Genomic DNA, 13,953 nt, shown 5'->3' with positions numbered 1-13,953 from the left:
TTTTGACCTCACATTTTATTTAATTTGCAGCAGACTGATTCTGGCCTTGAGACTTCTGTATGAAGTTTGGACGTTCCTCCTACTCGTTCCTCCTACTCTGTCTGCATAGGATGTTCAGTAAATTGTCAATTCTAGATTATTTATTATGCTTTTCTCTATAAATTGTCGATACACCTGAAACTTCACTTTTACATTTAACTGTGTTTACATTTTAACTATATAAAGCTCATAAATCCCATTTTTAATATCAATTTTTAACTCCAAAGTCAAAACTTAAAACTTCTTTAAAAACAAACAAACAAAAACAACAAAAAAAACAAAACAACATTTTAACATTTGCTCATATCTACAGCAGGGGGCAGTCAAGCACTGCAAAGTGTAGGCAGAAAACCCACACGGGGTGGTTTTCAAAAAATGCTTTCAAACTCACACCACACAGGACAAAAGGAGAGCTGATAAACGAGACATCTTCCTTTTATTTAATAAATAATTTACATTACAAACAGCTGGCATGTGGGATCACATTTACAACACAGTTTGATCTTTCTGGCATTTCCCCCCATTCAGCTTTTTTTGTATTTTTTAAACCCTTACAAGTCAAACAAAAGAGCTAAATGTCAAAGAAAACATAAAGTGCTTTAAACTCAAAAACATGAACGCCCCAAAAAAATACTTTGCAACAATCTCTTCTGTGGGTAAGGTGGGCAGTCTTGTTTGATACTAAACAACTAACGTTTATCACTGCTACACAGACCGATGTGTACGCTGTACTCAGTAAAGACTAATCTGTTCTATGGCGTTCATGTTTTTGCAAAAAGACAAAAGAAAAATCCCTTTTCAAATTAAAGAAAAACAAAAGTTCACATTCACTGAAACATCTTGTGTACAAAAAACTGGAGTGATAAATTCAAAACACAACAGGTAATATACAAATTTAAACTCAACAATACACAAAAACCATGTACAGTCTCACATTACACATGTAGAACCATTTACTGTGAAACACACAAACACAAATTACATCTATCAACACAAGATTCAACATTACAATCATCAGTTTTTTGTATGCGTTTTTTTTTTTTCCTTTTTTGTTGCCGTCAAACTGCACTGATACATATTCCAAATAGCAGTAGTAAGGCCTGCCAAATACTTCAGTGTAAAAAAGGATAAATGACCATTAAACTGCCCCAGCGGTAACGGGACCTACGGGGGAGGACTTGCACACTAACAGATACTGCAGCTGAGAGCCAAAGTTCAGCTGGAAACCTCGAAGCTTTATTGTGAAACAAGAAAAAGCAAAAAGTGAGACTGCAGTAACAGAAACCAATGCTGCCTTTACAGTACGTGTTACTGTAATTCACCCACAAACACGAGTTATATACACAGGAGTCGCAAACTGTTTTTAAAGGACTGAAAGATGAAAATTCAGCTGTTTGGAAAAATGTTGGCACAAGGGCTTGTTCTTTGGCAATGATTTAAGCCATGAAATCACGTCTACAGACATATGCTTATCGTTTACTCACTAAGCCACAGTCAGCTCAGCACGCTGGTAGTCTATAAAAATGCTCAACTGACTAGAGGTGATGTCTTTACAGCGAGTACTAACGGCATCTACACCACCGACGCTTAAACGGAGATTCAAATTCACAAAATGCTCTCGAGGAGGTGTCGGGCTTTGATTGGCTGCTCGACCTTCTGTAAACGCTTTAAGTGCCCTTAAACAAGTTTGCACTTCTAAACCTTCTTCGCTACATTCACATAACCGACCTAAAAGTACAAACGCTGTCTGATCCACACGTCAGCGTGTTGTGTGACGGCTCAAAAGGAGGGGAAAAGGTTGCATGACAGTGAAAAATGACGTGCAGATGACTATTTTTGAGTTCCCTTTTTGGAATTTGCTACTTGGCTGATAAAGAGTCCACTAGATGAACTCGAGCGCTTCATCTTTTTCTATTTCTGAAATTTTAGGTGCAACACAAAGACATGGGAATGGAGTTCTCCCGCTGGAGGTTTGTTGTCTGGAAACTGCTGCACGCACAAACACAAAATTAACCACAGATGCTGAATTCGGCACACATATTGTACTAACGCACACACACAACCTAACATATGACCCATTAATCTCCACAGCAGACAACTGGAGACGCTGCTCTGACATCCTTTTGGCTGAGTGTTTCTTCCAAAAGGCTCCGGCTTTTCCAAAGCTGGAAACTAATCAAACATAGAGCTGCTTCTGGCCTAAGGTTAACAAAAGCCCCTGTCAGGTCCTCTCGTTTTGCCACATGAGCCATAGAGCTTCACTGGCTTGGCACCAATGAAGGGGGGGGGGGTCAGAGGAGGGAGGAACAGCAAACTCCTCTTTCTGCAAAAGATCATCTTGTCCAGCTTCCCATAGGTATGCAGGCCCCATTGAGAATGTGGGATTTAATCCCAGGTGGATATCCTGAGCTCAGCAGTAGCTGGGCTCTCTCACCGCTGCCCTCTTCAAAGACCAATCCAATGAAGCAGCTGAATACGTGTGATGATAGGTGGGAGAACGCTGAGCTCGTCCTGTCATTAAGCTGACGTCAAGACACGACAATAGCACTAAAATGAGACTTGGGTCGGGGATGACCTACTTGCAAGCTACCTGTCAAGTCACAGAACCAGAGCAGAGAGGAGCCGATGTAGGACGCAGCGATGGTGCTCTAATGCTCCTTGACAGACACACCATGAGGACACTGTTGTAAAGACGCTATAGACAGACTGTCCACAATAACACAGCGAGGAGGTTGACGAGGAAGACTGAAAGTACATTTCTGCCCTTCTGTTCTGCACTATTCATTTCGGCAGCCTTTTCAAAGATGTGGTATCTTTTGCTATTTGAATGGAGCATTTTAACATCCTCAAAAGCGTAGTAGGCTGCCATGGTGAAGTTTATGTCTCCGGACGAGAGGAGGTCGAACACGCAAGAATGGAAATAGAGATCCTCCACTGGAAGCCGCTCTTTGCACTTGGTCTTTGCAGACTGGTAGGTAAAGCCGTTGGCACCGGTGCTGCTCCTGGTCCTGCTGACGCTTTGGGCCTCCGCCGCTCGAGCTCTGAAGTTCCTAAAGTCGATGCGCTGGTTGGCAGGACAACCGTGAAGACACAGGTACAAGTCCTGGTTGTCACCTTCCTCCACTGAGTTCACAACTTCTTCCGGCATCCGCACGGCAAAGGTTAGGTAGCGGCCTACCTGCCGGACTACGATGGTTGTTCCGATGTATCTCGCCTGAATCTCCACATGCTGCCCGGCAACCTTCTCCACCACACGCAGAGTGTTCGCTCCGTTGCGGTCGCCGCCGTTCTTTGAGCCGTCTGCAAACGCAGCCGGCAGCTCGTCTGTCTCTGCGTGGTACATCTTCTGGTCCACACATTCCTGGAAGTTCTTAAAGATGATCGTCAGCTGCAGAATGGATAAAGAAATTGCATCAATATTCAACATTCATTTTACGGTCAACTTTTACGATTCTCAGGAAGTTATCAGTGACCATTTCCCTACCTACTCACATACTAAATCCTAGTAAACTGCAGTAAATGTAAACATCGGAATGAAAATGGGAAGTGCTTATACTTTTGCATTAAGAACAAGTTTGTGCAATCTACCACAACGCCCCACTTAAGAGTCACATTTCAGGGCTGGCTCAACATGAGGGAGGCCAAGGCAAACGCCTTCAAAAAACACAAGTCTCGGCCATGTAAAAATCAGGCCTCAGTTTGCAGACACAAAGACGATCCATTCATAGTACTGAAAAACCTGCCTGTGAACCCCCAGAACTATGCTCCATGGAGTGGCGTCGGGCCAGGACACAGCGATATACTCTGCAGCTAATTAAGTGAGACTGGCCAGGACTCTGTAAGCTTGGTTTCATCAGGACACCAATGAGCCTTTGTGTGAACATGGACGGCCTAGGAACTGGGATGTCTGCTCGTTTGAGACAGGGGACACAGGGTGGGGGTCCACAGTATACTCTTTAAGCTTGACAATTTATCTGCTGCACCAGCTCTCTCTCTCTCCCTCTTTCAATTTCCTTTATCCGAGCCACAATAACTTCTGCTTTTTCCCAGTTTCCTTCTTAAATGTTTAATAAAAGCAAACAAAAGAAAAAGGCCTGCCTTATCTACTGGTATGAAGATGGAAATAACCAGACAGTTTTATTTGCTGTAGCGAGAGCTATGTACCAACACGGAGCTCTGCTAATGCAGATCTTTAACCAGAAGGGCCTTGTTTGCACAGGTGGCATTGGCTGCTGCTTTGTTTTCCCTTTGTCCAGAATCATGATCTTTAAAAAGCCGTCTCATTTGCTTCCAAGAATAGCAGTACAAAAATGCAATTACTTTAAAAGCTAAAACCCCCCACAAATGCTTAATAGAGTATGATTAGAAACCTTGATTACAGAAAATTATAGTTTCTAAAAATGTGATTAGGGACAAAGTCCTCTTATACCTCAGTCTGAGTACTTCAGCTATGATCCTCAGCAAACGACTCAGGTCCTCAACCAAATGGTGCTGGAGCATTGCCAAGTCTAGGCCAACTCCTATGTTATGGCCTCCAGTTTGACCATTTTAGGGGCGGCTATCCAAACTAACCAATTCACTATTCAACAAAATATCAATAATGACTTGTGCACTGCTGATAAATCTGAAAGAAAATATCTCATAATGTGGACAAAATAATCTGCAGTTCTGTGCTCACTGTGTGCTACAATAAGAAACCCAAACATCAGACTGAGCTCAACAGAGAATGAAGCTTCACATGCGACAAAGCACAGCTGTTTTAATACTAACATATGATTCATAAAGCTTATCAAGATCTATGAGATGAAGAAGCCCAGCCCAACAAATCTCAAAGATCTTGATAAGCTTTATCAAAGATCTTGATTTTAAGTATCAAAAGATTTTGATAAAGCTCATGGAGCCCTTTGAGATTTGCTGGATCGAGCTTCCTCATATCCTAATTTAGAACTCATCCAAATAAGCAGGATCCACAGTGTGACAGGAACACAGGCCCACAGCACCTTTCAGAACACATGGCATTTGCTATTACACCTGTATATGGCAATCTTATGTGCAATAATGTGTAGAGGGGGAAAAAAATAAAGATAAATAAATAAATAACCCATCTCTTCAAAAAGGACCTGCAGGTCTTCCTGTAATGCTGATCTAATGCACGTGTATGTAACATGTTCCCCAAGCAGATAAGAAAGCAGGGCAGTAAGAACATCTACACACCTGCGGTCTCTGCAGCTGCCCATGTATATGTCAACAAAAAGAAATCATCCCAGCTCTTCACACAGACACATATGTGCAGCTGGTTAATTTGTACTAACATTTATGAAACCCTACAAGCAATATTGCAAGGATCAACAAATTATTATCTTAAAACACCTTTTCAAGTCACCTACAGAGAATGCTACAAAACCCAGTTTTGCTTGACAGTCCAAATCCTTACATACCATATATTTATACAGAACCAGGCAATGCTTCCCATTTTAAAAGCTGTACCCAGCACATTTTTGCTACTTAATTGAGTCAATGATAATAGAAATTGTTGATTGCGCTCCCCCCCCTTTAATTACGGAGGTAACACAACACAGACAAGAGTCCTTTTCTTAACTGCGCATCAACCAAAAATTGTTCACCAAATTTTGAACAACTTCTTAGGAATGTGTAAATGGCCCTTTAATTGTTAACAGTGGCCCTAGCTGACTGACTGTTGGCTCATCCCAGCGATGCAACACACATAGCATCCTTTGAACTTCTTCAAAACACACTTTCAGCAGCACAGCATTTAGTCTGCACAGGGTCTTTTATTTTGAAAAGTGACTGGATGATTGTATACCATTCCTGTGTCAGACATCTTGCCCTCCTGTTCTCCTCTGTGTAGCTTTTAGTGTATTTTTAGTAACACAGAACAGAATCCCTTCTAGAATACTTAGTACAGCACATTTTGTGGAAAAATAAACATTAGCTTGATTAAGGATGATCAGTTCGGCATTAAGCCTCGATAACAATCCACTGCAGTTAGCTGTAGTGCATCCAGTGCAGTCTCTGTGGGGTACTCTGCACTGTCACAAAAAACTGGCACATGGACCCTCTTGGATAATGGAATTTACATCACTCAGATGCAAGCGGACTGACTGGATTCAGAAAGAAAAAACTAGCGCCACTGATGAATAATGCAATCATTGTTTGTCAGTGGTGCTAGTTTCAGTCATTATGCAAATGTGCTGTTTATAAGGTTGGGGAAACCTGCAGTCAGCTGAGACTGAAGAAGTCACTTGGATGAGTGACGAAATGTTTCTGCCACTGAAAACGCTACGTCCAGAACAAATTCAACTTTTTGGGATTTTCTTACCTGGATGAGCATGCATCAAGACATATATTCAAAGCCTTAGCCAATCAGCTAGTGCTGCAGTCATACACAGGAACAACAGAGGGTCTCACCTTGCTTGTGGCGGTGGCGAAAGAGCCTGGTACTACGGGAGTGTTGGTCACCTGGACGGACAAGTATTTGTTATGGATGAGCGGCCAGGCTCCTTCCACCTTACATGTCTGGAAGTCGTCGCCAAAGGTTCGGAGGTGTGGGTCTCCAAAAAAGCCACAGTGGGTATAGTTAGGTGGCGCCGTGTTGCGTGGAAGACTGCGCTCATAGTGGCACACTTCCGGGCCATCGGAGCGTTCTTGGCTGTCAGTCATAACCGGCGGGGGTGCTGGAGGAAGCGGCGTCCGGGTACGTGGATGGGAAGTCGGTCCTTCCTTGGAGCAGTTGTGCTGGCTCATTAGGTCCTCTATGCCATGCTGTGCAGAGTGATATGTCAAGTCACCCCTGCAGGTACGTGCAGTCCGACGTACACAGCTGTTGTACGCCCGCAGAGCCGTGCAAAACTCCTCCTCCGGTCCAGAGTTTGAGGTGGAGGCCCAAAATTCAGAGTTGCACTTGAGGATCTTGCACTGCAGGCTCACTGTCAGGGAGGAACAACATCCAGTTGGAGCAAAAGTAATAAAGTCATCTAGAAACATGACACTTTAAAGCACACTCTCTATCCAAAAGGCTACTGTTGTTCCTCCTTAAGTTAACCATTTTCTTTGTGCATACTATACTGTAAATGATAAAAAAAAAAACAATCTATAGAATTAATAACAATTACAATAACATTAGATGTAATTTTCATCCAATATATACATTTTATATGATGTAGCCACAAACAAAAGCGAAGCCTGGAAAGAAGGTAGCTTCGCTTCACTTCCCTTTCACATCCAGTTGTTTCCATTTCTCTTTCTTCATATGCACAGGTAAAAACTCGATTAGGGATACTAATCTACACGATAACCGATTAATAACACTACTCCTCTGGGGTCTCCAGCTTTGTTGCAATATCCGGCGAACTTTTGCACCAATGCTACTTTAACATTTCCCAGGATGAATCATTGCAACACCATGTTTGAATACTATCACCTTCGATTAATAAAGCATTTATTTATTTGAACTGGCTGTGAGAGGTTTCCGGGGGGTGGACTACCAGCACTTTGAAGTCAAACTTTAAACAACTCAAAGCGTCCACACCACCCATCCACTTATCAAGATGGCAATAAACTAATCTTGATCTCAGCTATCAGCGTATTATCACTTTGTTGTGTAACGACATGTGATCAAAGAAGAAAACCGATTAGGCTTTGCGCTAAGTGAGCTGAAAAAGTGACTGACTGCAGTCACACAAATATATAGTTAATAAGATACATTATTTGGCTTCTACGGTGCAGTTCTCGGCTTGAAAAAACACTTTGAAGGAGCCAAAACCCCGAGACCCGTCCCATCCCCCAACAAAACACTTTTGGAGAGCCGCATGCAGCTCCGGGAAGACCTTTCAGTGGTTTTTGTCTCAAAACTAATACCTGGCAAAATGTTATTTTTAAATGTCAAGATTTCTAACAATAAATAAATATGAAAAATTAATATTTTCAAATTAAAAACAATTATAAACGTACAAAGTAAACGCTTCGCTGCAATTCTCTAGATTTTAGTCACTTTTTGTATAGAGTTTGGTGGATTTTTAACTAAACGATAAGGACTATTATAAGCTTTCATACTAGTTTTCGGATTCCCGCTAACACGTCACTTTTTTTTGAAAAATAAAAACAAGTGGTTCAATAATAACAATGATACAAAATACAATATTTCGGCAAATTAAAAGTATATAAATCAGGCAACTTTGGACGCCAAGGTGGAGAAAAATCAATGCTAATAACTTCTGGAGTTTGCTAGCACTGTGATTAACAGTTACGTGAAGTCATATAAACCGTGTGTGTTGGCGTAAAACGCGCTTGTTGGGTCTAAAAGGAAAAAGGAAGAAAACGAAAACGGACAAAAAAAAAAAAAATTCTTACCAGAGGGGAAGAGTGAGAAAAGCACGGCGAGGACTCTGCACACTTCAAGCGCCGAGGGTCTCCCTCTTTCCCCCATAACCATCCATCCAGCTCGGGCTCGCACTGTACTCCTCTCCCTGGTCGCATTAAGGACAAAAAACAGTGGAAGACAGTTAGCTCAACTCGCCAAGCCTTCGCTAAGAAAACACTAGAAAGTCCATGAAAACGGTCTGAAGCTGGGGGTCCCGTCTTCTCATCACCGCCTGGTAAGAGGCTGTTTTGTTCCTCTCGTCGGTAGAAGTTAGGCAGCTAGCTGAAACAGCTCCAAGCAGGCAGGCAGCCGAGCTATCCTTCCTTTTAGGGAGTGCCGAGGAGGCGAAGCCTCTGCGGGCCATCGGACAAGCTGAACCAATCACGGCTGCCCGTTTCGCCCTTAAACCCCCACCTTTCTGCGAGACTCAAATTACACCTCAGTGTGCAGACTTGTTAGACGACGACCGACTTTTCATGACCCACAAAGTGGTAGTCCACACCGCCATATAAAAGAAAGATCTGATTTGTTATAAGATCACAACAACAACCGCACCGTTTAAAGGCTTGAAATGAAAACTGTGTCATGCCTCCACAGAGCGTGTGTGGGCAGATTAACAAGAGGAAAACCACCAACAATACGAACAATCATCAGTTTTTTTTCTTCATATCACTTCTCGAAAAACTATACATCATTTGCATCACCTTAAAATGCTTGCTACAACCCTTCCACCCAACATAGCCCACTGTGGGCAATGTGCAAAGGTATTATTGAACAAGATGTTCTCATTACCACAAATACCCAGGATTGAGTGAAAAGTTGGGTCAAAATGATAAAGCATACATGTAATTGTGGGTTCATCTCACTGATTTGCTTCCTAATTTCTCCATTGTGGTTTTTAATCTAGGGAAAAATCCCCATCACAGATTCCCAGACCCTGAGTTGATCCAAAGATAATTGGGTTCCTGGTACACATAACAAGGAAAACCATTAAACTGATCGTGTTTAACATAGTGGAACGAGTGAATGTTTGGAGATTATCTTAGCTTGAGGATCAATATCTGTATACTGACAAAAAGTTGAATCATTTAATAGCGTACTTTACTAAAATGTTACCTAACTCCATGTATTCAGCCATACAATTCAGCCATAAGCCATAATTTTAAAAACAATTACTAGGAGGGTGAAAAACAAATTGCACAGTATTTGTTATTGCAAATGTTATCTTCTTACAACCGTGTTTCAAGGCATTAACTTCAAAATAAGCATTTAACCATCCGCTATGTGTAATGTGCCTGTAATTATATGATGTAAACTCATCCTCAGGTTGTTAAATGACTTAAAAAAAAGAGAGAGAGCGAAACAGTGTGGAAACACCGCAGTTCTTTGATATCACAGCGGCCATAGTTTACCCAGCACAAGTCATTTAAAGCACCCGGGCATGAGGTACTCAAACTTACAGTGAGCCCCACCTGATTGTAAGAATTTTGATGGCGTTTTACTACTTAATTACTTCACTGAAATGAGAACAAGCAGCCCCTCGTTGCAGTGAGCATTTCCTCCATGTTGGTTCGGTGGATTTAAAAGCATTTCTCCAAATGACAAGAAGTGCAGGTGTTGATCTGCTCCTCTTTTTGATTAGCTTTGAATTGTGCTGATGACACATTAGTGGAGCATTTCATTTACACCAAAATATGTACCATCTTGCTCAGGTTGTGGCTGGCTGTACAGTATTTTTCCACAGAGCGCTGATTGTCTTTGTGGTTGCTGTCCCTCTTGCGGGTGATGGATATGTTCATGTACAAAGAGGTCCGAGCCTACACATGTTTTCAACAAGGGTGGCCCCCGTGCAGAGTTACTTCCAAACCTAATATACCGAGCATTCACATCTGAAAGGAAGGAATGAGCGCAGCTGAAAGGTATAAGCTGCTCGGTGAAATGTTTTGATGAATTGTGGAATATTTTTGGATTGTAGCGTGGCTGCAGCAGAGGAATGAAGCTGTTCAGCAGCACTCTGAAGGGTTTGATGCAGCTTGTCTTAATCAGATGTCGGTCAGCTGCTGGGCAGAAGCAGCCCAGTGATCAATCTGCAAAATGCACCAGATCTGAAAAACAGATGCTGCACATACATCACCTGTTGCAGACTAACCTACAACATCCATATCAACCATCTACTCTCATTATGTGAAGATGTTTTTGCACTATTTGAACAACAAAACAAATAGAGGAAATTATTGTTGTTGTCAGTGCTTTAGCCAACTAGTCATTTTTATGATCCGTTTATGGAGAACAAGCATGAATGATAGTTATCTGTTGTTATCCAGCTTCATTAAGGGATTCAGTTATTACTATTAAAAGTGAATGAGAAACCAGTTATGTCACAGAGGGTTCGTAAATATCAATAAAAAGTCACAGCTCTATTTCTTTGTCCAAAACGACCCCATGTATTCCTTATTCTGAATCACTAATTGTTTCTGCTAGAATACCAGAATAATAAATTACAGTATTAGTATCAGCTAATTTGATTGCTTCCAGTTTGATTAGTTAAATTATTTATCAAAGAGGCTCTTAAATCTCTCACTGAAATTGAACCTCTTTGGGGTCTGGTGTATTTCCTGGGTGGGGAAATAGGAAGAAACTTCTGACATTTTATTGATTAATCGATAAATCACTAATAAAATAGTCAATCAAAATGAGGTTAGGACATGTCTTTTCTAGTCACCACCTCTCCGAGTCAACACACTGATCATCGAATTGCTTAGCTTAGTTATGTTTTTATCTACAGCTCAAATTTTTTGCTTTTTAACCACCACCATGTTCCGTCATATAAATGAGGACATATTTATCCGGGAGACCCTGTCGTCCACATGCTGTAACAGGTAGCGGTGACACAATATAACAATAAAACATCTCCATAAATCCAGCATAATGGCTTTATGATGTGCTGCTTAAATCTCTGATATCACCTGTCAAACCAGGTTGCTGGGGGAATTACAGCAGACAGTTTTTTTTAAATCCTCCCTGTGTAATCTAAATAACAAGCTGCTCCATCTCTTTTGTGTGCAGCGTTAAACTGGTTGCACAGGCCAACATATCTCTGTCCATTTATCTTTATCTCCACAGCCACAGGGACTGATCCTCTTTTCCAACAGATGGCGCTTGTTATGAGCTCTGATATGAAACCTCAAATCATGACACAGACGCACATGGCGTTACGAGGACAACCAAACCTGTCATTAAATTTGAGCTTTGTGGACAGCTCGGTTATTGGTCTAATTACAGGTAGCTGTCACGCAGTTGGGATTTAAAAGGTGAAAAATCTGCATCCGACAGGCGCATTTGTCCTGTAGCACCGTTAAGATCATCATTGGCTGCATGTTGGATTAAAGTGGCCTCAAGGGTATTTTTAGTCGGGAGTAACTGCTAAATCCAGACAAAATAACATATAAAATTGTGATTAATAGTTTTACTCCCAGTTGTCCAATAATTTAGAAGTAATGAGGCGTGTAGATGCATTTTTTTTTTTTTTTTTTTGGTGGGGGGTCTGGTGCATTTCAAAATTCAGTTTTCTCCTAGTTTTTTCTTGTGTGACACTGGAAAAAGGATCAGGTTATTAAATCTGCTGAAATCCAAACACTCCGGGCAGGATGATAGGAAGACAAGACACATTACAGGGCTGAGCAGCACACAACTGATCACATTCCTGCCTAATATGAGAAATAAGGAGTAAAATTTAGTCTCGAACCAACCTTGGCGACTGCATGGGATCTCCGCGACTCTGGAGTCCTGGAGGACAGCAGCGAACAGGAGCGAGAGGGAAGCAGACTCCTTAAAAAAAAATCTCCCCCTGAAAACTACACAGCCAGTGTGTCACAGTAATCCGAAATCAAACGCACCCAGCGGCTTTCTGCGCGTAAAATCCGCCACTCTGCACATCATGTCCGCCGCACAGCTTCTCCAAGTCCGCGTTGCAAGGAAATCAAAGTGTTTCCCCCCTCTCTCTTCTCTCTTTTAGTTGTTTTCTTTTAAATTTAAACAACCACTTCTGGCACCCGGTGGCGGACTCGGAGCTCTTCAGCCATCGCTTAACTCATTTGACTATCAGCCGATCGGAACGGGGACGTAATGATAGATTAAGTCCGGTAATTGGCCTCATCCGCGTGCCGAATTCAAATTGTTAGTTATGGGTCGACGTCGTGTAGGAGAAAAAACGAAAGAAAGAAAAAAAGCCCTGAAGGTAAAACTGCTGCTGCGTACAGCTCGATCCGCTGTGTGGATGTTGTGAAATGGCTAGTTAGAAAGTGTGAGAGAGACAATGATCGGCTCTGCATGACGCCGCATGGGAGCCCCAAATATCAGACCCCCCCCTCCCCTCTCTCTCTCTTTTTTTAAACTAGATGCTTTGCAGCGAAAAGAGGTCTGCACTGAAAACCAGGCAGAAACGCACTTTTGAACACTTTTTATCTTATAAAAAAACCGAACCCATGCGTAGTGACAACTCTGCTTTCACTTAAACCAAATGGCTTTTTTTTTTAAACCAGGCAGTGAGGATATCTGCATTGCTTTCACCTCTGTTTTTACATACTCTTATTTCTGCAGTATTTGGATCAAGTTTAATTAGTCTCATTGATTGGCAGCAAACAGCCCTTGCCAGATAACCTTTATCAGTCTCTTATCTTTGCAAATCACCAATTTGAAAAAGACAAATCCATAATAATCAGGATTTAATGGAGGATCAAGTGGACAAACACTTTGCAGCTGGGAAGAGGGGTTGGGGTGGGGTATGCTCAAAGGGCTTCAAGGAACCTGCACCTGTGTTTTAGGATCAGGCTGCATGCAGGAAAATACCACCACAACCCCCCACCCGCTCCTCTCTCCTCAAGCGTTTCAAACCTCCAGCATAACTGTTTCTCTCTGCTCCAGTTTCCCTCGGACTAGCAGCGTCTGAGCGAAGCAGCAGAGTGGCCGGGAGAAAGCCAGCAGAAATGCAGAGCTGACACAAGCCTTTCCTAATGAGCTTCTGATTGCACCTTCTATTGACACTGATGCTGCTTGCACTGAGCCGCTGGCCAGAACTGTCACATTACATCATCCCTCGATGCATCCAGCAAGAAACTGACCCCTGTAAATCCTCTCATTTTACTATCACAACCCAGACCTGCCCACTCCAGATGGCCACTGAGAGGCAGCACATTTTACATTGATGTAGCAGAAGAACATGAAAGAGTGACACCCCGGTGTGAAAAGAATGGCTTTAGAGGTGCCGGATGCCGGCCTCATCTTAAACGCAGCTGGTGTACACGCTGCCTTGCTGAGGTATTACGGCCAGTTAACACAACGGCTTTACATGTCACTGGATTATTATAATGCTTCAATTGTGTGTGTGTGTGTGTGTGTGTGTGTGCGCACGCCTCTGTGTGCATGTGTGTGACAATCAGCTACGTTACTATTATAGGAACAAAAGCATTGGGTGATGCCTATATGCTCAGGGCGCTGTGTGATTTCCTTTAATTGTCTGTGATTTAGTCTGTTAT

The 13,953-nt window shown here is 42.3% G+C and overlaps 1 protein-coding gene across 1 annotated transcript; it reads right to left on the bottom strand.

The window, feature by feature from the left end:
• Positions 1–458: 458 nt before the first annotated feature.
• On the bottom strand, positions 459–12,789 carry rgma (repulsive guidance molecule BMP co-receptor a). Its single transcript, XM_085461760.1, has 4 exons — positions 12,169–12,789; positions 8,410–8,525; positions 6,469–6,986; positions 459–3,427 (listed from the first exon to the last, which is right to left on the bottom strand). Exons 1-4 carry the CDS (start codon positions 12,180–12,182, stop codon positions 2,735–2,737), a joined length of 1,341 nt encoding a protein of 446 aa, XP_085317886.1. The 5' UTR covers positions 12,183–12,789; the 3' UTR covers positions 459–2,734.
• Between the last annotated feature and the right edge of the window lie 1,164 nt (positions 12,790–13,953).

Source organism: Copadichromis virginalis, linkage group LG7 (assembly GCF_057382275.1).
Source record: "Copadichromis virginalis isolate Kocher_CV1m ecotype Utaka linkage group LG7, C_Virginalis_male_GT1.1, whole genome shotgun sequence".
In the NCBI taxonomy this organism is placed as follows: domain Eukaryota; kingdom Metazoa; phylum Chordata; class Actinopteri; order Cichliformes; family Cichlidae; genus Copadichromis; species Copadichromis virginalis.
Note: the sequence above shows the minus strand (reverse complement) of the source record. Positions and strands in the feature narration are given on the sequence as shown.